The sequence below is a fragment of the Thunnus albacares genome, chromosome 20, assembly GCF_914725855.1.
Source record: "Thunnus albacares chromosome 20, fThuAlb1.1, whole genome shotgun sequence".
NCBI lineage: Eukaryota > Metazoa > Chordata > Actinopteri > Scombriformes > Scombridae > Thunnus > Thunnus albacares.
This window is the reverse complement of record NC_058125.1, coordinates 1,320,258-1,345,784: the sequence shown is the minus strand read 5'-3', so window position 1 is coordinate 1,345,784 and position 25,527 is coordinate 1,320,258. Positions and strand designations below refer to the sequence as shown.

The 25,527-nt window shown below is 39.1% G+C and overlaps 2 protein-coding genes and 1 long non-coding RNA gene across 4 annotated transcripts; 1 reads left to right on the top strand and 2 right to left on the bottom strand.

Annotated features, from left to right (window-relative positions):
* Positions 1-970: 970 nt before the first annotated feature.
* naglu (N-acetylglucosaminidase, alpha) lies at positions 971-10,645 on the bottom strand. Its single transcript, XM_044336790.1, has 6 exons — positions 10,147-10,645; positions 6,681-6,828; positions 6,214-6,360; positions 5,820-5,905; positions 4,798-5,054; positions 971-4,558 (listed from the first exon to the last, which is right to left on the bottom strand). Exons 1-6 carry the CDS (start codon positions 10,557-10,559, stop codon positions 3,354-3,356), a joined length of 2,256 nt encoding a protein of 751 aa, XP_044192725.1. The 5' UTR covers positions 10,560-10,645; the 3' UTR covers positions 971-3,353.
* A 4,024-nt stretch (positions 10,646-14,669) lies between these two features.
* On the bottom strand, positions 14,670-18,743 carry LOC122970652. 2 transcript variants are annotated; one of them, XR_006399281.1, is made up of 2 exons: positions 18,678-18,743; positions 14,670-16,877 (listed from the first exon to the last, which is right to left on the bottom strand). It is a non-coding gene; the product is annotated as an uncharacterized LOC122970652 (long non-coding RNA). The 2 variants fall into 2 exon arrangements; XR_006399282.1 differs by lacking the exon at positions 18,678-18,743 and adding an exon at positions 18,243-18,660.
* Positions 18,744-18,759: 16 nt separating this feature from the next.
* tfam (transcription factor A, mitochondrial) lies at positions 18,760-25,284 on the top strand. Its single transcript, XM_044336796.1, has 7 exons — positions 18,760-19,018; positions 20,041-20,183; positions 20,413-20,483; positions 20,695-20,844; positions 21,619-21,714; positions 23,477-23,533; positions 23,624-25,284. The coding sequence occupies exons 1-7, from the start codon at positions 18,933-18,935 to the stop codon at positions 23,897-23,899; spliced, it is 879 nt and encodes a 292-aa protein (XP_044192731.1). The 5' UTR covers positions 18,760-18,932; the 3' UTR covers positions 23,900-25,284.
* The last annotated feature ends 243 nt before the right edge of the window (positions 25,285-25,527 follow it).

The following is a 25,527-nucleotide window of genomic DNA, read 5'->3' as shown; positions in this document are numbered from 1 at the left end:
ATATATATATATATATATATATATATATATATGTGTGTGTGTGTGTGTGTGTGTGTGTGTGTGTGTGTGTGTGTGTGTGTGTGTGTGATATATATATATAGATGTTCAATGTCCTCTTGATGGTGGACTCATGAACATTTACTGTAGCAACTACAAGAGAGGCCTTAAGTTTCCTAGACGTTACCCTGGGGTCCCTCCTGACCTGCCAGAGTATTACCTCTTGGTGTGATCTTTGCTGTTTGACCACTCCTGGGGAGGGTAACAATGGTACTGGGCGTCTTCAATTTATACATGATCTGCCTGACAATTGACTGGTGGAGTCCAAACTCTTTAGAAATGGTTTTGTAACCCTTTCCAGCCTGGTGAGTATCAACAACTCTTCCTCAGAAGTATCCTTTGTTTGAGCCATGACACACTTCCACAAACCGATGTTGTGAAGCTCAGACTTTGATAGTGAAGACCCAGATTTCTCTTCTTTAAATAAGGCAGGGCCTTCCAGACTCACACTTGATTGTCATCTCATTGATTGAAACACCTGAATCTAATTACCCCTTCAAATCAATTGATAATCCTAGAGGTTCACATACTTTTGCCACACACAAATATGTAACATTGGATCATTTCCCTCAATAAATAAACAAACAAGTGTAAGGTTTTTGTCTCATTTGTTTAACTGATGTCTCTTTATCTAGTTTTAGGACATGAATGGCGATCTGATCACGTTTTAGGTCATATTTATGCAGAAATAGAGCAAATTCTCAAGGATTCACAAACTTTCAAGCAGCACTGTATGTGTCAGCTCTGTAATAGATTGGTGAGCTGTCCAGGGTGTATCTTCTTACTCAAAGCATCCTGGGATAGTCTCCAGCCCATTGCACAGGTTAAGCGGTTTAGAAAATAGATAGATGGATATACTTATCAGATGAATGCAGTGTTAATATCATCACTGAGCACAAATACAACAAAGAGGTGGAGAATGAAATGATTGTATTAGTCACATAGCCTTAAGACTTTTATGACATGCCTGAGTTCAAGAATCATACATTTAATTAATCAAAATACAAAAATATCATTTATACAATAAAGAAACTAAATATTGTGCGACATAGAATGTTTGTTGGCACAGTATGAATTTCAGCTGTGCTCATGTAATGACTAACACACTTAAAACATAATCATTATCTTCCCAAAATATTTCAATTGTCCTTGAGTAAAACTACATTTATCAAAAAGGGAAATCTTATCTACATTTTATAGTCATTCAAAACAAAACCAATATGACTCATAAAAATAGACAATATTTAAAGTGATTGCTGTACATGTGAAATGTCTGAGTTTAACACCTATGAATTTTCATATAAAAATAGATTTTTACAGAAAAAAACCCTAAAGGGACAGCAGGAATTACAGTATCTGCAAAGGTCCACCATGAGCCAATATGTCAGTGTAATTACTCAGCCCTAAACAAATCAATGTTCAGAAAACTTTTACAGAAACACATTGGGCCTCATTCACAAACCTGTGCTTAAACCGTACGTACAAACGTTTTAAGCACAAATCTGGGATTCATCAGTATGTTCTGATCTGAATTTGTTCTTACTGTGCAAAGAAATTTAGGACCTCCAAATTTAGACCATGCATACACACAAATCATAAATGTGTAACAGTCTTAAAAAATAATAGTCAATATTTATTCAATTTAAACAATACCTTAGAACCACAATTATTTAAAAAATGATTGGGCCTAAATATACATTTAAAAGTGTAAAAATTCTAATAATACACAATTTATTTACTAATTATAAAATTAATAGCTAAGACATTGTAATCCATAAATCATCATCATAAATGTAAGAAAATTATTAATTATTATATATTAAAATTGTCCTGTTCCCACTCCTAGATGGCAATGGCTTATATATCAGAATTTCCATACTAGAATGTGACATCGATTCATTTCCCCCATCAGATCTGGTCGTGATATATGCAGCTGGTTAACCAGCAGCCTGTTCAGTGTTCCTTACAGCCTGACAGTTTAGTAGTGGCACAGGGAGGGATACTCTGCTTTCAGTACATCACGGTCTGTTATAGACAGAGATGAAACATGATGCACACCTGGTGCAGCTGTAGAGATTTATTTAGATCAATTTCACAGATCTACATATTTACCAACTTTTTATTTTGTTATGGACACACTGCATGGTAGTGATGCAACAGATATGCGGGCTGTATACAGGCTTCACAATCAGGCTCCAAACGGTTGTGCCAATGACATGTTTACCAGCCAAATCTGCCCTTTCTGGCCTCTACTTCTGAAACTATTGTTTGCATTTCACTAGCAGTAAAGTTTTCCTACATTTTTACCATCATGGCCCTCTTTGCAATGAGTGACAGCTCTCTCCATTGCTGCACCACTCCAATAGAGCTTTCCTTATATAGAGAAATGGGGGGCACACACCTTTCCATTTAGAACGATTAGCTAACATAAGGGTGGTAGTAGGAACACAATTGGCCGGTGCGCACGTGTCATGAATCCGACGGTAATTTTACGGTAAGATCATTTCTACAGACATATCAGTGAATGAGGTGTGTAACGGTCCAATTTCACTGACCACATGAGCATGAAATTGTAAATTAAGTAGAGAATTGTTATACAAGATCAAAACCATCTGAATTGTTTGGTAACTGTGCTGCTAGCCTAGTTGTTCTGATGCTACTTAGTGCATTGTCTAAAAACATAAAGTATGGTCAGTCACTTTGAAGAGTAAGGCACAATATTCATATTTCAAATCTATCTAATTAATGAATACATGTTCCCAGATGGCCAAACATTTCAATATCCATCTACTACCTGCAGTTACTGTACAGTGCAGTGCCTGTAATTTAAAGGAAATGTTCAACATTTTGGGAAATGTGCATATTGCCTTTCTTTCTGAGTGAGGAGAGAAGATAGATACTTATCTCCAGAGATAAGAACTCCAAATGCATACTAATTTAATGTTTCTCTGTCTCTGCTGGATGTGTTTCCCAAATTGTTGAACTAATCCTTCAAGACTAAATCAACATGTTCACAGTCATCTGTGAACTACCAGCATGTCTTCATTGCCTTCATACCCTACTTTCCTTCTCCTCATTTATAAAGCATGATTGGATCAGAGTGCATGTTAGGTGTAAATCCATTTTTTCTTACAGTAAGCACAACTTTCCACCACTGATTTTACCACATGTAAAAAAAAAAAAAACATGATTGCCTTCACTAATGTTTGGGATATCCATGGAAAACTGGAGGTGGAGGAAGACATTCTTCTTGCTGCAACTTGAGTCGGGTTTTTCCAAAATGTAGTCTCTGCTCACTATAGTCTCTTCAAGGCCTGTGGGTAGTACTTTAGGAAGATCCTGCGGGCAATCTCATACATGTCTCCCTGAGGCTCGGTAGGGTACTTTCGGCCGTTGTAAATGAATCCCTTTTCTACCTGGAAAACTGCCTGGTTGAAGGAGTCCTGTTTAAATGGCTGTCCACTGTCCAGACACTCCACCAGTGTGTGGACAAACAGGCCCCATCGCTGGGCGTAGTAGTCCTCCATGAGGCCACCCCACTCTTTGCTGGCGTAGTCAATGATCTCACCACTGGGACCCCATAGAGTGAGCTGGTTTCTGGCATTCATCTCATAGAGCTGTGCCTCCTTCTCATCCAGGGCTAAGGATCGTGCCCGCTCAAGCCACGTCCCCAACAGGAAGTTGCGATCACTACTCAGCAGACGATTGAGCTCCGGCAAGAGGTCATAGATCAGCACCCCACCTGCAGTTAGCAGCTCTGGCAATTTCTGGTTCTGGAAAGCATTTGCAATATCCTGGTAAAATGATGTTGTCAGAACTTGTAAAACCTGCCGAGTTACATCCACAAGATCATACCGGAAGGTCTCCTTGGACATGAGAGATGGAGCTGCCTCAATAATCAGTTTCCAGGCTTTGTACAAGTCAGCTGTGTCATACCAAAGGCCAGAATTCATGTGAAATGAAGGCCGGCGCACCAATGGGCTATGGTTGTGATTTCGGTAATGTGGCACAGTGCAGTTATAAACGCTGGCAAACAGGAGCCTCCATACGGCGGTTAAGTTCTCTTGTGTGCTGCCATAGCGGCGTACTGCATACAGTGACACCCACTTGGCCAAGTTGACTGGCTCCTTACGCCAAGCCAGTTCGCTCATCAACTCATATATCACAGGATTCTGTTCAATGCCCTCGGGTGTCATGCCGATGCCGACCATGGTGGAATTTGGGAAATGCAAGGCTTTGAAGGGTCCTGAATTGATGCTCTCCACGGTGCCAAAGAAACCACTGTTGCCCCCAAAGTTTTGCAGCATGCACCAGATGAAGGGCTGTCCATAGAAAGACTCAGTGTAGGAGAAAATTGGCTCGGTCTCTGCAAACAAGTCCAGTACGATCATTCGTCCAAGGGGCACTCCATGTAGTAAGGCCTGAATTTGGGCTGGTTTCCAGAATGCTGCATCACTGAAGAACAGCCAGCCTTGCATCAGCCAAATTGCCTGAGGGTCGACTGAGGAGAAAATTAGACATGGATGAGAGATAAGAAGGGGACAGTTCTCAAACATGGCTGAAAAATGAAAAAAACAGTAGGGAGCTCAAGGGGGGCTGTCTGGGTAAGAGAATTGGACAACAGGTCATCTGTGGGTCATCAAACTGGGGCAATTATTGTACTTGTAACCCAAAATATCAGCATTCAAACAGTTTACAAGCACTGTCGGGTTTAAAACTCAAGAACCTAGAACTTCTCACCTGCAGTCATTGATGCAAAGACAGAGCGACTGACAGCGGACAGGTAGGTGGTGTCAGAGGAAGGTGGAGTCATCTCATTGAAGGTGTCAGTGTTGTAGATGTGGTCCGTCCCGAACTGTTTCACCACCTGGGACAGATAGAGGGATCCGATCTGGAGGAAAAGTGGGTCCTGGGGGTCCAAGATGTAGGAGCACGAGAAGCTGCAGTTGAAATGAGCCCAAGGGCCCAATCTTGTTACATTTGCTTCTGGATAGAGCCTGAAATTAAGAAACAAATCAGTGAAGCAAAAGTTTTGACTGAAATATTGCCTTCTGCATGGTTAGCTGAAATTAATCAGGGAGCTGAGACACAGACATAAAGCCATTAGAACATGCGGACCCTAGAAGGAGCCTGAGTTGGAGTCCCAACTTTATTTTCTTGGAAATCTCCTTAAAGTTGCAGTATGCCTGAAACATACTAGTAGTAAAGTGTTGTCCAAACATGTCTAAAGGCAATGTGGATAACAGAGCAAACTTTCACACTTCCACACACTTGGGTAATGTGTGCAAACAGACATTCAATTTGTCAAGCACTTTGTTTGAAGCATACTGACACCTTTAGACTCCTTAAATAGATGAAACCTATGGAAGTAAGCGTAAATGATTATACTAAGAAGCGACCTGCAAACATTTCAGAGCCACTTTTCAAGGGTTGAGAATCTCACACTCAAAAGATTCCCTTAAGATGTATTTTTCACATATGCATTATTTCAATATATGCAGTGAAGTGTGGGGATAGCATACTCTATAGGATGTGCTAAAAGACTAATGTGCAATAATAGATATAGAATATTAGAATAAATGCAAAAAATAAGAATTTGAAAATAAAATATAAAGATAAAATATGAAAAAAATATAAATATATGTAATATAGGTATTAAAATGTCTTAATTATAGTACCATCTAATAAGTACTTTTTGTATAGGGCATAAAAGAAATTGTAATTGCTTCTGAAATGTTGAAACATTGACAATTTTAAGTCACCTGAGGATTCCCTTGGGAATGTTCCCAGAGAAGGCCGGCAGCACTGGAATCATGCCAAAGGATCTCATTCGCTCCAAGATTTTAAACTGTAAAAAGAGAGGAAAGGTTGTGTAGTATCTGAAAGGATTCATTCCCAAGCAGCCTGTGAGCAATTGTAGGACAAAAAAATGTCATCAGTGAATATTTCAAACACACCTATGATTTCATGCACAAAACTAGTGTCTATAAAATGGCCTTTAGACATCTAAAGGAATGATCTCATATATACATACATACTTTCAGCCGATTCATTCTCAGATAAAACCACTAGGGGGTACCAAAGTCAGAAATGTTCAAATTCTATACATAGTTGCTTTATTGCATTGATAAACATAAACATAACACATTTCAGTACTTGGAGGTAGAGCTGGTTCACATGCCAGGACTGTGGCAGAGGTCCACCAAACTTGAACATGTTTCCCATTCGGTTCCAGGCAAGAAACGCCGGGCCAGAGAAGAACTCTTCAATCTCCGACTGGTTTAACCCAAGAGCACGGTAAACCTAAAGAAAAATAAATAAAAAATTAGAAGTCTATAAATCAACGTTAACATACTGCTGCACATATCAAGCTCTGTATCATGTATCTGCTTCTAAGTTTCTCTTCCTGCTCATCTTAATGACTCCATGTCCTCCCATCTCTCAGAATCTGACTCTATCTTCTGAGAATAAAGCATTTGAAATTAATTAATCTCTCTCACTGAATTTACAACAAAACCTAAGTATATAACTTATCTAATTCAAAATCTAGTATTATAGTGAGAAAGAAATATTTTGTAAAAAAAAATATCATCACTTTCAGCCTAACTGCTGTATACTCTTACCTCTTGCCACAAGGCCTCTTGGCCGGTGAAAGCAAGCGGAAGATTGATTCCATTCAGTGCCATCCAATCAATCTCTCTCTCCCATCTCGGCCAGTCCCACCACACAGAGGAATAGCTAAAAGTGCAGACGTTCTGGTAGTAGCGGAACCTAGACATAAGCACGCAAACATATTGCTTATTGTCAAGATGATAAGACTTAAAATGATATATATATGTCCAAAGGACATAAAATACCAATAAATACCAAAAAACTGAAGCTACAAGACAACAAAGAGAAAGTACATGACAAAAAGAAAACATGTCTTTTTAGCATTAGGCTGAAAAATGCAGCCTGTAATTCAAGCAGCTGTGAAAAGTCAAATATACCATTTAAGTGCAAAAAGCTATTCTGCTTTACATGCAATCAGTTTTGCACCTTGTTTCTGTTTGTGCCACTCATGTATTATCACAAGATTTGAATCAGAGCATCTAAATTTCTGCTGATCTTTCAAAAAAAACATGAAAGTTGTTAAAGAACAGACTCTCCTGGATCAAAAATTCTTCTGTGTGCTCCATCACTTTTAACCATATTTCACATTTAGTGATTCTATTTCCTAATTCAAATGAATATGTCACATATTTCCCCAACTCTATGGAAGTGCAATACTGAAGCACTAGAGTGCCCTTTAATACTTTTTTTTTTTTTTTTTTTAATTATTTTACAAGGCAGGTGTATAGCAAAGGTCCCCCTGTTAAACTTACACAAAGTACAGTCTGAAACTATGTGAAAAGTGAAATGTACTGGAAAATATAATGGACTGAAACAAAACAATAACTATAAAGTAAGTGCTGACTTTCAGTTTTCCTCAACTTCCTCAAACATGCTTTCAGCTAAAATCTTAGAAACCTTACTCACGTCACTGCTGCATTTCAAATCTGGAAGTACAGAGACAAAACTATAGGAAATGTATCATTGTCAAAATATTTACTGACTGCACTGGTTGACTCCATTTGATAAAAGTCACAAACACTTCTCAGTTCCTTATTACATATTTTAATATATAAATATGTGCTTATTGCTTGAGATTCAACCAAAAATACTAAAATACCAGGCATTTTGACCAGTAATTTCAATCAAAACTGTTGCAATATGATGTAGCTAAAAAAAAATGTTAAAATGACATAGGTAGTGCTGTCTTTTAAACCAGCGCAATCTAAGTTTAGTTACCTGCGGCTGTTAACAATTGAAGCTTCTAACTGACTAAAACTTGCTCTTTACCACTAAGACATAGTTATGGGAAATCCAAACTGTGCCATACTTGCCATGGCTTTTTCAGTCTAACTACTGTGCACATGACATAACTGGGGTGAGCTGATGCGGGTCTAATGCACAACAGATAATTGAAAGGAAGGGTCCTTTAAAGGGCCTGGCCGCAGCACAAGTGTCCATAGTGCTCACAGTAAACAATGAAAAGTAATGTGTGACAGCGCTCCATTTGTCATGCACCCATGGGTTTGGCTGTGCTGTGTTGGAGTGGGAGGAAGCTGGAGGTTACACGCCCCCCCAAATACTGCTCTCATAGAATTCAAACACATAGAGATACCATGGAAATGTCTCTCAAAAAGTTTGATAGTGTTGTCATGAAAACGCTTTGTGTCTCATTTCCTGAAACTCACATTTTCAGACATTCGTTGCTGCTGATAAAATCCAGGAACTATCTCTGCCCCTCTATGACTCTTGTGACAACTGGTCATTGGTAGTTGATTTAATAAGGAGTAGCTTCTCTTGCTAGTGAAGCTCCGTGGCAGCCATGGAGAGAGTTGGCACACATCCAATGGATGCCATGGTGAAATGGATATGGTGGGAAAACATGGTTTTCAAAGAAGCTGTTTTGCTGATGTCAGTGAAATTGGACTGTCAGTGAATTCCACTATAAGGAGTTCTATAGGGCATACATACGAGTCACAAAGATGAAGCGCTGCATTTATAAATGCAACAGCCACATCAGTCATCATGTGCCCCACCAGAAGAAGCATACTAACAATGTGACATAAAATGTTGTTTTTTTTTTTATGGAAGATCTGAATTTAAGGAAGGAGCACAGAGTCGGGCATGCAATTTTATTTTCATGATTCATGTAACTAATATTTTTATAGCTTATTGCCTTCCCTCTCTTCCAAAAAAGGGTACACTCAAACTTCCAGACAAGAAACAATTGTGGGAGAAATACTGAGATGTTTTACTAATGTATAAGTAGCAGAGCAGCAACAATTAGTAAATTAATTGGTTAGTCTACATATGATGTAGACTTATGTCTTATGACATAAGATCAATAGGCAACTACTTTGATAACTGATTAGTCATTTAAGTCATTTGTCAACCAAAAATGCCATTTAAAGGTTCTAGCTTCTCAAATGGGACAATTGGCTGGTTTTCCTTAAATTACATTTTAGTAAATTCCATATCTTTGTTGGTCGAACAAAACAAGACATTTGATGACATCACCTTGGGATCCAGAGACATTTACACTGGCATTCACAGGCATTTTAAACAGACCAAACAATTAATTGAGAAATTAATCTGCAGATGAATCAATAATGAAAAGTGTTATTAGTTACAGCCCTAATGAGTAGCAATACCTTAATGTGAGAATACTGACACACTACTCTGTAAGAAACATTTTAACAGAGCTGCAACAATTAATTGATTATTTGCCAACTATTTTGATAATCAGTTAATCATTTGGAGTCATTTTTTAGGAAGAAAATTTACTAATTCTCTGATTCCAGCTGAGACCATTCTGGTTTCTTTAGTCCTCTATGACAGTGAACTTGAGTATCTTTAGGTTGTAGACTATTGGGAGGGACAAAACAAGACATTTGAGGACATCATCTTTGGCTTTATGAAACAGTGACTGACATTGTTACCATTTTCTGACATTTTATAGACCAGTCAACTAGCCTACTTGATTAATCGAGAAAATAATCAACAGATTAATAATATAATGAAAATGATGATTAATTGCAGCCCTACATTTACATTTTTTATCTGGTCAAAGTAAGCTATTTTAGAATATTTCTGTACTGTTGGGTAGTTTAATCTATAGAAATACTTAGGAATATTTTTAAAGCTAATCACAGGTTTTGTATGTAAAATCTTGACCTAAAAAATAAATGTAGCCTATTGTACAAAGCACTTCCTCTATGAAATGTGGCGGAGGAGAAGTAGAATAACTACAGTGGAAATACAAGTAAAGTAGAGGCACCTTAATATTGTATTTAATTACAATACTTGAGTGAGTGTACTTACTTTCCACGGAAACTGAGTTGGCAATGTGAAAAGTTGAACATTTTCAACAGAATTTAAATAAAATACACTCTGACTCTGACTGGTATACTGGATGTATGCCGTATGAATGCGTGGATGATAATGGATCTTTAAACCGTGGATTTGTCTGTCAGTATGCAGACATTGTGAGTCACTGACCTATGCGGTGTGTTGATGCGCAGGACGCCGGTGAGCTTCGGCAGGGGACGCGGCAGATCCAGCTGGTCACCAGACCAGGAAACATGGCAGTTGCAGAAATATTTCAAATAGTTGTAGATACCAGAAGCCACGGCCACTCCGGTGTTGCCTGTGGCGACTATCTTGTTATTTTTGGTTGACCTGAGCTCACACACATCCAGGCTGTCGTTGGACAGGCTGCTGTTGACTGACACTATGAACTCCGTGGATCTGTTGCCGAGCAGGCGTTTCAACAGCTCGACCACTGCTATCCCCTGTGTCTTGCCGCTGGCTTTCGGTTTGATATGGTCCAGAGTGGGAAACTCACAATGTGCAGTTACACAAAGACACAACGCGACGACCAGAACCAGACTGCAGCCGTTTCTGGGTGGCATTTTGAAGCCAGATTTTCCCACCGCAGCACAGGTTTAAAAACAACTTTATTTCTCCATTTGCAGAATACCAGGAAGCGTTGCGTTACGGAAAGACTGGTGGCCAATCAGAAAGAACGCTGCTGCCTCAGTTATAACTCGCAGCCAATCAGAAGATGTAGTTTCTGTAAAAAAACACAAATTTTACGAGAAACCATTGTCATGTGATCAGTCTGTCATGTGATGATATCTTGCGAAGTGGCCTGATTTCAGGTACAAGATAATTGTCATATGATCGTGTAATAAAAGGAGAAGTGTTTTTAACTTGGTGAATGATTGACCTCAGTGCTGAAATCAGTTCAGCACACAGGGTTCACAAGTTGGTTTGTGGGTCATTACCTTGTGTTCTGGTGACAAAGACAGGTGACTTGACAATGTTTGCAGTAGTGTAAAAATGAGCATTAGGCTCTTCTGTTTACTGGTGAAATTGTTTTTTGTTTGTTTGTTTGTTTTGGCTTATATCTACTCATTACTCAAAGCCCCCTCATATGATGTGGTCAAATATTCCACAATAGATCTGTAGTGCAATTAATTTCATAAGAGTTTTGCTCAATAAGCACAAAACACTCTTGCATCAAGTGACACCTCTTACATAAAAGCTGATATTACAAGATCTTGTCAGAGGTTGCAGACTAACACAGAGATAATCCCCCCCCCCCCCCCCCCCCCCCCCCCCCCCCCCCCCCATGATAGACTGTAAATTAATTACATTTACTCAAGTAATGCACTTAAGTACAATTTTGAGATACTTGCACTTTTTTCCCACTAGAGTTATTTACTAACTAGTCACTAGTTATTTTGCAGATTAAGGTTTTACATGCAAAACATATGATAGCTTATAAAATCTAATGCATTGATTATAACAATAAATATAGCCTACTGATTACACATCAATGCATTAGTATATTGTGATGTTGTAATATTCTGACCCCCATGCAGCAGAGTGAGTACTGTTGCTTTTATACTTTCAAGTCCCTCTCCACTCAAAAATGTGCTTTTCGTCTTCTCGTTCCTCCAGTTTGATGTTGTTCTCTACTCTGTGCAGAATGATGTGTACTGCCTGATCGGTGTGCATCATCTGGACCACCTGCTTAAGTTTTCCTGCCGGCTGGCCTCCTGTGGGCCACTCATCTCTTTGGTTCTTCCCTTGGACTGCCTTCTTCTGCCTGACTGTAAGCCTATTTATTTGAACATTGATTTAGTAAAGTCCTTCTCCATCTGTTCTTCCTCAATATCTGCATTTGGGTCTGCATTTGTCAAGTAAATGTAGTGAAATAGAAGTGTTAAGTATTAGAACATGGAAATAATCAAGCAAAGTACAAATACATCAAAATTGTGGGGACCCCTTTTACCCTGATGCCAGCTGTAGAAACCACTGAGACACTGCTGTTATTTAAGTAGCCCTACGACTTACTTACAACCTACTGCCATATTGGCTTTATGTTGACAAAATAGTATATTGCCAATAGCTACTGCTTTACTCTATCCCATTTGGGTTATATTTAATTTAACCAATTTGAAAAATGAAAAAATTAGGAAGACGAGAGACGGTGTTGGTATTTACATTGTTTTTTTCTTGGTCGATATCTGATATCAAATCTGAAGTATGAGAGTTCACCTACCCATCTGTGACTGACCGATGGTCACAGTTTGGCTGTGCTCATGACGTATGTTTGTGGGTTATTATCTGTGTAGATTAAGGTTTTAAGCAAGGAACACGAGAAACTGCTGGAGTGAAGCCTGTAGTTCTTCTCGACAGGAGAAAAGTCCTTGAACCCTTAGTCTTCCGTTCTGGCACTGATACAGCACTGCACCTGGCCCTTGTTTTGAGGCATCAGTGTGTACTACAAAGGGCAGGTCAAAGTCGGGGTATGCTAGTGCAGATGGGTTGGTCAGTGTGTTAATAAGCTGGTAGAGGATACCCTGGTGCTCCACTGATGGATCGAGTCTGATGGATCTCCATTAGCCCCTCACTGATGACTAGCCTCTCCAATGGTAAGCTGTTGAATTTAGATTCAAATAACACCCATGAGCCAGAGGAATGAAGATCGACTGGGACTTAACATTTGACAGGCAATTTCACCAGAATGGATGATGGCCCCTCTCAGACCGACCTTCACCATAACCTATTCTTCCTCAGGTCTCTGGGTCGGCACAAAGCTCACTAGCCTCAGCTTTGATACTGTCCATTTTCATGGCCCCAGCGAAGAGATTTGTGAGGATAGACAGTACTTTGGGTCCACTCTGGTGTCCAATGATGAGCTCTTGAATTACACTGAATCCAATCAATGGCCTGTCTAGGTGTAAACAGCTCACCAGGAACAGCACGGGAATAGACAGGTCTGGATCATTGTTGCCTTGTAGACTTGTGACCATTACCTTGACCCATTGCATCATAGGGTATTTCGTCTCCTATAATGGCCAGAACATCCAATTCTTTGTCAATGAGCTCACTGAGAGATCAGATATCTTGGCAGGGTAAGTATATTTCTTTCCAGGTACGATTAAGGATTCTCACCTTGGCTCCAGTGTCTAATAGAATGGTGACAGCATAGCCAGCCATGCTGCATTTGAGCAGGGATTTAGATCCATTTAGTAGACCTACTTTGTCTGTGATTGGCTGAGTTTTGTTGGACAACTTTTCATATATACTGCAACCTCACACAAACCCACAATAGCTACTGTGGTTGTTAAAACAACAGGATAGTGTCTGGACTAAGGCAGTTAATAATTCCTCTCAAATTCTACATTATAATACTATAAAAATTATTTATTTATTTTTTCAAAAAAGTAGTAGTTTTGACAAATGAAAACCTAATTTGAAAGCATACATTATCAGCTCTAGAGTCACCAAAATGCAATTTACATCTTGTATTATCACAGCTAAGTGAGCACCAATGACACTGCAAACTCACTCAACTTCCCTCCAAGCGAAAAAACTACACTGCACCATTGCTCATATTATTTGTTGCTTATCAATATGCTCAAATATCATTTCATTGGAACTAGAATTCATACTAGCCCAAAAGTAAGCCTACTGACTAGTGATGCAACAGAATGTAGTTGATCCGTGATCCAAACGGATCGCCCCCAGGGTTCGGCATGCATGTGAACCGCAGATTAACTGCAAAATTTAATGTCTCATTGGAGACAAAGTAAACGAACTGCTGTAAGTACAAGTCATAGACAGACAGGGTGTTGCTAACAGGGATTTTGAAGAGCAACGACCAAACCAGCATCTAGCGGGTCTGAAGTGACATCTGCAGGTATGTTTACATGCCATTTAACACCTATTCCTAACTGGATGCGATGCGAATGAATGAGCGAGTGTGCGAACATCAGATTGTTTCAATGTTTCCCAAGATGTCTTAACCTGCTCCGTGTGTCAGACTGAGCGACATGTTGCTTGTTTGAAACACTGCTTGCCTTGGCTCTATTTCTGTGAAGTTTCGCACTCTTGTTCCACCTCCAACCTATTTTCATTGGTCAAAATCGACGCTGATGTCCTTGACATTTCTGTTTCCATTTTCGCTTCAGTGAACAATCAAAATGGATGAAGAGAGATTCTTATGAGGTTGAGAAACAGCACATTTTGTACGATCCTCAGCACCCTTTTTATTGGTCTATCTTAAAAAAAGATGATGTTTGGAAGGAATTCGGGAAGCTGTTGGGAGTTACAAGTAAACTGTCCTCCAACTATATAGAAACAAGGCTGACAAAAGGTAACTTACCATAGCAAGCTAATGCTAATGTTAGCTGCTTGTTAGCAGAACAATACTAGTGCCAACCTAGCTGAGTTTCAGAGGAACACACAACAGTAAAAGGCAATGTTGACAGGCTTTTTCAGGGATTGTATCATTAGTTGACTGAAAAATAGCAGCGTTGGCTAACTAAATAAGCTACATCAACATTTCTGAAACAAAACTATAGTCTCAGAACAGTTTATAACTGTTGGGTCCTAATTTGAAACTTAATAATATTATGCACAATACAGCACTACACATTGCATTATGTAAGTTAATGTGGCAATTTCATCTTTAAGTTTTGAAAAAGATAACAAAACCATGAAAACAGTTCATGAATATAAGCTTTTATTCTTTAACTGCACAGGCCTATATTTCCTTTGGGGGAAAAAAATGGAAAAAACTAAAACAAAGCAAAACTGATGGCTCAACAGCAGAGAAAAAAGGAACAAAAGAACAGTGAGGCAATGGAACCCAAACCAGCTTCCAGTCATGTCCTGATGGAGCTCTAGCCAGTTTCCAGGCAGATTTCAACTGGACATCAAAACTCTGACACAAGCATCACTTCCTCTGACTACTTCAGTCTGAGCAGGAAGAGACATACATCTACACCAGCCATTAATCCAACAATAAGTGAGCTATTTGCCATCCTAAGGAGTTCAATACCAAAAGATGACGAGGACAAAAGCTTTTTGATGAGCTTGGCACCTCAGCTCAAAAACATTGTAACTGATAAAGGACAGCTTAAAATACAGTTGTTAACCCCTATTGTAAACTGGGAGGAACAACAGATGGCGCTCTCTACTGCCTCCTCACAGCGATATGGCCCCAGCAACCAACAACTACCTTACCCCCCTCACCACCATCCAACCCCCTATTCTTGGCCAAGTAACCCTGAGTAACCCAAAATTTTTATTCTTTTTATTTCTTTCATTGTTAATATCGTAATTTGGAAAGTATTTGCTTACATTTTACTGATGTTTCAAGAAGTATAACAAGATGATTATACTGTGCCTTTCTGTGTTCTCTCAAAGAGGGCTCTTTGTTTACGTGTTATTGACTGTTTCAAGAAATTACAGTTACTTTAAGTGTTAACCACTGGGTAGCCTAATGAAAAATATATAGCATATGCCGGATGGTTTAAGTGTTTAACATGTTGATTTTGAGAGGTGAGTAATGGAGGATGGAAAGGATTTATTAACATTTTACTGATGTTTCAAGAAGTGTTATAAGATGATTATACTGTGCCTTTCTGTGTTCTCAAAAAGAGGGCACATTTTACTGACTGTTTCAAGAAATGGCAACTACTTAATTGTTGACCAGTGGGTGTCCTAATGAAAAAGATATAGCACATGCCAGAGCAACAGCAAGCCGTTGTTTAGGCTTGAAAGGCTCCCTGAATGTTGTTGTCTGTCTTCTTAAATCCTCCCCAACAAAGAATAGCAGTGTCTCCATCTGGCTAGCACTTATACGGAAGTAGTTTAAGAAAGCTGCCCTGTGAAGGTTGATTTCTTGCACTAGGTTGTGAAATGCTCCGTGTTCCTTCCTTTTCCTGTTGATGGGATGTACCCGTATGTGGTGTCTCCTTTGTTGCAGCTGCAGAAGTAGCCATGCAGCGGCTCTCCTGTACAGAGCATGCTGGTATCTTGCTTTTGTTAATATTAGGACACAAATTAGGACACACTGTTGTGCTTCTAAATGGCAGAAAAACAACAGAATAAAAACATTTAATCCTAGAAAGCTGTTATTCCAGGTGAGGTAAGTATAGAGGTGAGTGGACTGTGTTTAGTCTACTGGGCTGGTTACAGTCCCTTGGAGTAGGCAGCTGCATGTCTGCAGTGTGGGTGGTAAGTTGAACATTCAACTGGAGGAGTTTGTTGTAAAGCTCCTCATAACTGGAAAGCAACCCCTGCATATCAGGCTCATGGGTATTAGCAGCAGCTGTATCAGCCTGTGTGTGTGTCCCGTGTGTCAGTGTTCACACTAGTCATTTCAGTTAGTATTGATCCAGTATTAATACTAGCAGTAGCTCTGTCAGTGGGCAATGAATGCAGGTGTGTTAATCTCCTCAGTGTTTACCTGTTGAGTCACTGGACTCTCACTATGATTTTCAATGATCCAATCTATGTTATCTTTCAGGCACAGTAACCATGAAATACCCTCATCTTCTAACATCAACAGGGAATTGCTAGACATATAAGCAGACAAATAATCAAAATAACTCTCCTCGTATTTTCATCCAACTTATCTGATTCAAGCTCGTCAACTGGTCCAATGCTTTGAGTGAGATCCCTTCGGCTGTCAGGTTGTGAAGTCCTCTCTTTATCATCCAAACAAGTCTCCTCCTCTTGTTGTCAGACATGCTGCACATTGTCAACTCCCTGGAAACGTTGAGTTGCACTCTCTTGACTTGGATCCAAAGTTCACGGATCACTGGATTAGTATTTGTCAGACCACCTGGCACTGCCAATCCCAGACGAGCCCCCAAAAATCTGTTACAGTTCTCAGTTTGAAAGAGCCCACAGACAGGTGTGAGTGCCTGAGAAAACAGGAAAAATAATGAGGCAGGCATAGGCATTTTCTCGCTGTTCTTTTAAAGTAAAACAGCACACTTGAAAGTTCAACAAATTATCAAAATCAAAGAAATTAATACTCAAATAAACAAAAAAAATGTGGTCATACATTTTGTGTGAATTACATTTACAACGACAGGATAAAGGAAGGAACTTGAACCATAAATCATTTAATAGTGCTAATATTTTGAGTTATGATGATTTCTTACAAATATATAATATTGATTGTTCAGTTAGACAACATTCTTCAGCTATTAAAGCTTTCCTTTTGCACTGATCAATTGACAATATTAACTTCTTGGATATTAAATATAATGTCAAGAATATTTTCTTCTTCCAGTTAAAAGAAATATGTCATTTCAAGATCTTACAAGAGGCGACATTGTCAAAATAAGAACTAGGCCTAGATATTATTCATTCCTTTCATTTCCAAAAATTAGTTAAGAGTTAATTTAAAATGTGTTAGTTTCTGAGAACTAGGTTTAATTTGGAATTTAATGAATGTATATTTTGTGACATGCAAAACAAAGAACTGAAATATTTATGTAACAATGTTGCAATAGCTAAATTCTATATAGCCTAAATACATGTAGATATTTGAAGGTTACCCCAACAATTTCAGCCTTAGTAAATGATTTGAGATGTTATTTTACATCTCTAAGAAAACAACAATGGAAATATACCTTAAAGGACCAGTGTGAAGGATTTAGTGGCATCTAGTGGTGAGGTTGCAGATTGCAACCAACTGAATACACCTCCCCTTCCCCTTCCAAGCATGTAGGAGAACATATGGCGGCCACAAAACTCGTGAAAAACGCGAATGGCCTCTCTCAAGCTAGTGTTTAGTTAGTCTGTTCTGTGCTACTGTAGAAACATGGTGGTGCAACATGGTGGCCTCCGTGGAAGAGGACCCGCTCCCAACATAGCTATAAAGGGCACATTCTAAGGTAACAAAAACACAACAAATCTTATTTTCAGGTAATTATATACAAATTAAAACATAGTTATGAATATTACATTCCATTTCTGCCAAGTCTGTTCCACCATATGCCACTATTCTACACACTGCACCTTTAAGATGAAGCTGCTGCTTTCTTTATGGCAAACTAAGAATAAAAATAAGGCAATCCATCAACTTTTAACAAGACATCATAAGTACACCTTCTGCCTTATCATATTGGTCCACATATGTTGGAGATATTTGTTGGGAAAGAGTTTGGCTATTGCTGTTTTTTTTTTTTTTTGACTATATTTTTGAAAATATTTCACAAGTTTTATCCAACTAATCAGTATTTGCAGAAGCTCAAGAAAGACGATGATGTAAGTTGTACCTTTTGTGGGAAGCTCAGAGAGCAGAGAGATGTGTACATTTATTTTGGTCCTGCCCACATTCAAAACAACCGTTGAATAAATTGTCACGATTTATTGCTGATCATATTTACCATCATGACAGGAATCTCTGTTCGCAGTTTTAAGTGATTAAATTGCTTACTATTTTGACCAAATTGTATATTCTCAAATCCAATTCTCACAAAGCCAAACTTTTCAGAGCTGACTGTCCATATTAAACAATACATTTCTTCAATATCTGAATGCACAAACAAAAAAGTTGTTAAAACGTAGCACGTATAACCACTGTAAGCTTTAGATATTATTATTTTTTTGTCGTAGCCTTGAGTCCCCCTGGCGTGTTTGCGATTGCAGACTCAAGCTGTATACACCATAGGCCATGGCTATACACAAAGTACTGTAAACTTGTTGTATACCTCTATCAATAAAGCTGTTTAAAAAAATAGAAGCGGCTGCTTTCTTTGACCTTTTTTTCCCACAATCCACTGGGGGAGGGTGAAGGCGCCTTTTGCAGCTGCTGCATGTCAACAAGGAGAAGAGTCTTTATATACATCTGTGGTTTCAACCAGAAACATCTCATGTGTGATAATAGCGATACGCTTGATTCGTGGGACAATACGTCTGTCTTTCATTACCCCGCTTAACAGCCTTTTACGTGTATTCACGCTGACATGGCTCCGTTCAGCTTAATGACAGCAAGTGTTAGCCTGCTGGCTAAGTCCTTCAATGTCTTCAGCTGCACAAGCAGTCTTGCAAGGTAGCTAACCTAAAGCCACCGTACTGTGTTAGCTGAAGTTGTGGCAGAGCTAAGTTAGCCTGCTATTAGCTTGCTCTCTTGGTATTCTGTATACTGTAAGGTTGCACTTACAAGGACACTTTAATGGAAATGTGTTTTGCAGAGCGTAGCATTAGTTAGCAATTGTGTAGGTCAGCCATAACGTTAAGTAGAAAAGATGAGTGAATTACTGTGCTTTTACTGAGTATTATGCCATATTAAAAGTGGATAACGTTACATTACATTGAAAGTAGTGCACATGTGCTTAGAGCTAGAGGTGGAATAAAAGTTTCCAAAGTTGCTGTTTTATTGTAGAGCTTAAGCCTAAAACTGCAACGATTAGTTTGTAGACAGAACATTAATCACCACTATTTTGACAATTAATTAATTAATTAATTAATTATTTTGCATAATTTAAAAAAACTGCTAAAAGGTTACAGCTCCTTAAATGTGAATATTTACTGGTTTCTTTAATCTTTTTCAACTAAATATCTTTGACTGAATATGAATTGAATATCTTTAGGTTGTGGATTGTTGGTTGGGACAAAATGATATATTTTGAATGGCATCTTGGGCTTTGGAAAAAAAAGGTGGTCGACATTTTTCACCACCAAGACTAATCAACTATGAAATGGATTATGAAAATAGTGGTTAGTTGCAGCCCTACTTGTGCCATAATATACACAAAAGATAATCCAGTAAGCAGTACTTAATGTAAACAAAACCGATACATTTCCACAGCGGATTATAGATTAAGAAGATTTAATGAACAAGAGGAAAACTGATAGAACATTTATAGACACGTGTGTGTGCTATATGCTGAATTCAGACTTTAAAGGAAAGAGATATTCACACTAGTGTGTTGTGTTGCTCTTGTGTGGGCACCACTAAATTGAAGATTTTTGGAAGGAGTATTGTGTGACGTTCTCTCCATGACTGAGAATGGATGCTAGGATTCTCTCTGTATAATATCATGTTTGTGTATATGTGCGTGTGTGTACTAGGTGTACCGGAGTCCTCCCAGCTGTGTTCATCAACTCAGTGAAATGTCTGACCTCTCAGGCTAGCGGCCCTCCAAAAAGGCCTCTCAACGGATACATGAGATATGTTCTCCAGCAGCAGCCAGTCATGACCAGACAAAATCCAGGTAAATCTGCAACACTTGATACTTCTCCAGAATGTAATTCAAGTTACTGATGTCATAAGCTTGCTACATGAACATGGCGATAATAGCTCATAATACTTTACAGTAAGCAGTGTAAAAGAAGGCTATTAAAATCACATTGAAATGTCATTTCTGAGATTTTTTTTATCACAAGTAAATGACTAAAATGATACAACTCTGTTCTTAATCATCTTGAAATGGTTTCCTTCAGAAATCAAATCAGTGGATATCATCAGGAAGATCGCCCAGCAGTGGAGAACCTTGAGCCCAGAAGAGAAACGGGTATTTCCATCCTAAACATATAAACCATGTGCTTTCTACCTAAGTTTTAAATAGTGCCTTGAGTGCATACATTGTAGGATATGCCAGTGGCAAATCCTCTCTGGGATAGTGATAAAGTGTAAAATGCATACACAGTGTCCTCTGTTTTCATGCAGTCTTTCCACAGTCTGTTGTTGTGACTATAGCTTTTGTTGGTCTCTGCTCCATAAAGCCATTTGAGGAAGCCTCTCTGCGGGCAAGGGAGCAGTTTAAGGTAGACCTCCAGCGCTACCAGGCCCAGCTGACCCCAGCACAAGTCCAGCAACAAGCCCTGGAGAAGAGGCAGAGGATGGCCAAGAGGAAGGCCATCCGCAAGAAGAGGGTAAGAAAAATAGAAGAAGATAGGAAACAGGTGAAGGCTGGGGTGCTTTTTTGTCATGAGCTTCAAGATACATTTTCATTTCTGTGCTCTTAGAAGCTAATCTTAGGCTTGCTATCCAAACTCATCAAATTCCACACACATCAGTGAATCAGATATAAAACATTTTATGACTAACATTACTGCCTGCAACAGATAAGAAAAATATTTAAAGCTGGAGTGTGGGACTTTTGTCTCCCCATTCTGGAAGTGAAAGTAATTACAAAAACACTATCGACACGTGCTTACATCAGAGACTCCGCCGTGGAATTTGATCCATTCGGTCCGACAATATTTGGAAAGGTGTGTGATTAAATCATTTTATCCCCATTCAAGTTAGCAGAGAAGAGAAGTGTCTAGTGTGCATGCTCTGCCCATAGAGCATGTGCAGTATGCATTCATCCAGCCAGCACGGGAATGTCAAACCTGACACCAGACTACAAACTCTGTATGCTGTGAAATGCAGAGAGATTTATCTGGTGGTGTAATCCCAGCATTGTGTGAACTTGTTTGGCAAGGGCTTGAATGTAACGGACGTAAAAGTTCCGCACTGCAGGCTTAAGACTTTTTATCACTGTCTCATAAGGGAATTGACTTCTATGAACATCTAACTCTGGAACTGTTGAAGCCCCAGTCAGCAATCTGAGTGCTAAACCCCATCCAACCAATTGTCACATTGTTGATGGTAAAATGTGTGAACAATATATATATATATGTGTGTGTGTGTGTGTTATCTAGGAGTTAACCATTCTGGGGAAGCCCAAACGTCCTCGCTCTCCGTTCAACATCTTCATGTCGGAGCACTTTGAGGAGGCCAGAGGAACCACAACACAGGTCAGGAATCACAGCACCGTGACATGACATTTAAAGGGACAGTTCAGATTTGTTGACATAAGGTGACATGAGATGCTCTCTGATACATGGAATGGTCTGACCAAAATCAGTCACACATGGTGTCTTAACAAAGCAATTTAAGACCATATGTCTTATGAAGTATGAACGTTTGAATTTTGAGATGATGCCTAGACTTATGAGAAATCACATTAACCCACTAAGATTTAACATTATATCATTGCATATTTCAGTTGTCTCTGGTCTCCACCTAGTGTAGTTTTTTCCCTCATCCCTCCTCCCTCAGCAGATTAGCCTGGTTCCATACAGACTGCCACCTGCTCTCGTGGTTTTCCTGTGGGTACCAAGTAACAGGATTCAGGAAGTAAACAAATAATTTACTGATGATGCTAAGCAAAGCTGAAGACAGCACCAGAGGTCTTCAGGGAATAAGCGAAGACTTATTATATCTGATATTTGTCAAAATCTGGATGTGGATGTTTTAAGATGGTGACCACTTAAGAAGTTGTTTCCTACTTGTTAAAATAGACAAAAGGTTAGTACACATATGGTCACAGCTATAATGATAATACCTTAATACGTTTTTAACAAACAGAGAAAATAAATGTGGAGAACTTGTATTTGGAGACTGAGAGAGACACAGTGAGGGAGAGCTTGTGTAAGATCTGCATTTTACACTCTATAAGGATAACTGGCAGGCAGCGTCTTCAGTGCTGCAGTATCATCATTACCAGGGACAAGCCGCTGTCTGTTATAGTAGCTTTCTGAGACATTTTAATGTCCCCAACATGCCTTCTAACAGTGTTCACGTTTTATCAATCAATCCTCACACACACACACACACAATGAGATGCGCTACCAAGACTGTTGTAAAGTTGGCAATTTGGCTTTCACAACTTGTCCCCCATTGTTTTTACTTTACTTGCTTCCTTTCAGTGGCCTGACTGTCAGGACATGAGAGCTAGCCACTGGAAACTCCCAGCTGGTACTCCCTAGGGGGCTGAGTAAAAAGACTGCACAGGTTTTCCAGTCTGTCAGTGTTTTTTGACCATTCCGTTCAAAACATGTTGATTTATATGCAGCTATGATTTGGGTTTAGTACCCAAAATGCTACATGTGATGAACAGTAAAAGACTCAGAGCTTAAGCCCACCCCGGTACCATCTGTGGTTTAATGGATTTGGTACTTGCTAGTGCAGTGCCCGTTCAAAATGTGATTGCTTGGCCTCCAGCTGCTGCTTCAACACAAAGAAATATTAATACTGTTGATGTGAGGTGTGAATGAGTACCACTTCAGCACCCCACTCTTTCCTTACTCTGCTCAGACACAGCTGAGTGGCTCGCTGTTCGTTTGCTTATATTTATTAATATTATTTGCTGTGTACTTTTCTCTTTTTAGAGCAAATCATGTGAAAATACAAATAAAATTCTCTGACTCACTATACAGCCCTTCTCTGCTGCAAAGCTGAGCAGCTCACTGATCGCTTGTCATTCAAAGTTTTTTAATATTAATAATGAATGTGTTGCACCGAATTCGACACTGCATGTTCTTGGTTCCTCAGTAATACACATGCCAAGTGTGAAGCAGATCAGATGAACAGTTCTCAAGTTATGCAAAGGACAAACATACATACTATACATACAGACAGAAAGTCCTTGTTCTATAGTTAGATCATTGTGTGCTTGTACTGTATAAAGAGAATTTCAGTGTCATTGATATAATGTTGATGCTGATGTTAATGCAGGCAAAGATGAAGTCTCTGTTGGAGGACTGGAAGAATATGTTCAGCCATCAGAAACAGGTTGGCCACACATTCATTCCTTATTCTTTCTTCTTATACTTGTGTACTGTTGTATCAATACTCAGATCTTCTCTTTGTTCCACATCTCAGGTCTACACACAACTGGCTGAGGATGACAAAATCCGCTACAAGAATGAGATGAAGTCGTGGGAGGAGCACATGGTGGAGATTGGACGAGAAGACCTGATCAGAGACCAGACCCTGTCTGCTAAGAAAAAACCTGCTGCTAAAACTCCAGCGGCAAGGAAAGGAACAAAGAAGGCTAAAGCGGTGAAAAAGGCTGGTGCGACAACAAAGTCAAAAACAACCAGGAAGACGACAAAAAGTATCTCCACAAAAACTGTCAGAAGTCCAAAAAAGACGTAAGATTACCTACTGAGTTTAGAGGGAAAAAAGTGTGTTCATGACAACTGCAGACCAAAGTTCTGAGGACCCAGGGCTGTGCTCTGCTTGGTTTTTCCCTATGCCTTGGAAGACAAAGTTTTCAGTTGTCATGAATGCTTCTTAGGTTCAACAGGGCAAAAACTATTACAGTATTCAGATCATCTCACAGCATCCCATCAGTGCCTCTGTTCAGTGACAATAACAACAAATCATTGAAAGCAGGCTTTTTACATGGCAAAATATGAGCTTATTCTCACCCTTTCTATAAATACATCCTGGTGTTAATTGGTTGGTTGAATCCCTCACATAATGTCAAGTGGGACTGTGGATTTCAGAAATGTAGACATTTAAATGAGGTGTTAAAGTGACAATAGGAGGCATGGATACTGTTGATGCTTCAGTCTGCAATGTCTAAAAGGTTTCATAGCCCTGATTGTTACCACAGTATGCTTAAGGGAATGTAAGGATACTGTTACTGTTCCAAAGATAAGATTGCTGTTATTCTGTATTTTTCTTATTGTCAAGAGTTCCCCTGAGAAGACCCACACCAACATGTTTATGTGTCTCTCAATACCTCAATAATTCCCTACACTGTCTCCGTCTCCAAGCCCATTGTTTCCAACTGAAGATGTGAATCTTTAAAAATGGCACAAATATATAGTTTCATTTTTTTTTTAAAAGGCTCAGTAATTTACATATAACAGCTGGCCTCATTACTCAAACATTACTCAAACTAAATCCACATAAATCCATATTTGGTAGAGTATTTCTGGCAGCTGGACTGGACTGTGTGTGAGACTGTCAAAATAAACTACAGTCTGTGTATGGTAATGAAAGAACATGTCATCCAGTGCAACAGTGTGACTCACTGATGTCTTTTGAATAGTTTTTGGAGCTGTAGCACATGAAGTACCACAGACAGGGTGGCTATTGAAAAACGCTTTAATACATGTTGGTTTTGGTCTTTTTATGGGATTTGTTGACAGTCAGAAAACTAGAATAACTCCAGCCTTGTCCTTTAGAGTATGTGTGTTCCAAAGTGCCGTTTGTTGGGCAGTTTCCAGCAACTTTCTACTCTGAGAAAAGTGGAATTGATCGCAAATTTACAGACGGCACTTACTTTGCGGTACCCATGAATGCAACCTGACTGAATTCTTTGCATCATCGTTTTCGTTATTACTGTATCATAAGCTTGTACAGTTGCAACCTCAAACTGTGAAATACTGTAATATCAACTGACCTTTTGGTTTTTAAATACTAAAAGTCCAAATTATGCATTGCTCCAGTAAAGCTTATTCTGTCTTTTGTTCTGTTAACAGCTGTAAAAACCCTGTTATAACTGATAATAAAATGAGCTTTTTTCCACAGCGTGTTCATCCAAATAATTATGTTTTGATGGCATGTAAGGTCATATCAAATGCCAGCTGAAAAGGACTGCAGTTCACACATGTGGCACAAAAGAACCTACCTTTATGTGTAAGAAATGTCAGTTAATAATCCTAAAATCCAGTTTTCCTGGTCGTCATGTTTGTGAAGTCACAGACCTGTTAGTTATGAAGAACATACTTTTGAGTATTGACAGTTCCTTTTGCTTGTAGAATGTGTAAGTG

Bases quoted from the DNA above. Each gene is read 5' to 3' on its own strand.
- naglu (XM_044336790.1), bottom strand. From the start codon at position 10,559: ATGCCACCCAGAAACGGCTGCAGTCTGGTTCTGGTCGTCGCGTTGTGT. The intron at 5,055-5,819 runs GTGACTTAAAAT...TCTTAATTTCAG, and splicing joins ATTCCCAAGGGAATCCTCAG to GCTCTATCCAGAAGCAAATG. The intron at 4,559-4,797 runs GTGAGAAGTTCT...TTTTCTCCTCAG, and splicing joins CTTTGCATCAATGACTGCAG to TCGACCCTCAGGCAATTTGG.
- tfam (XM_044336796.1), top strand. From the start codon at position 18,933: ATGGCTCCGTTCAGCTTAATGACAGCAAGTGTTAGCCTGCTGGCTAAG. The intron at 19,019-20,040 runs GTAGCTAACCTA...TGTGTGTACTAG, and splicing joins TGCACAAGCAGTCTTGCAAG to GTGTACCGGAGTCCTCCCAG. The intron at 21,715-23,476 runs GTCAGGAATCAC...ATGTTAATGCAG, and splicing joins CCAGAGGAACCACAACACAG to GCAAAGATGAAGTCTCTGTT.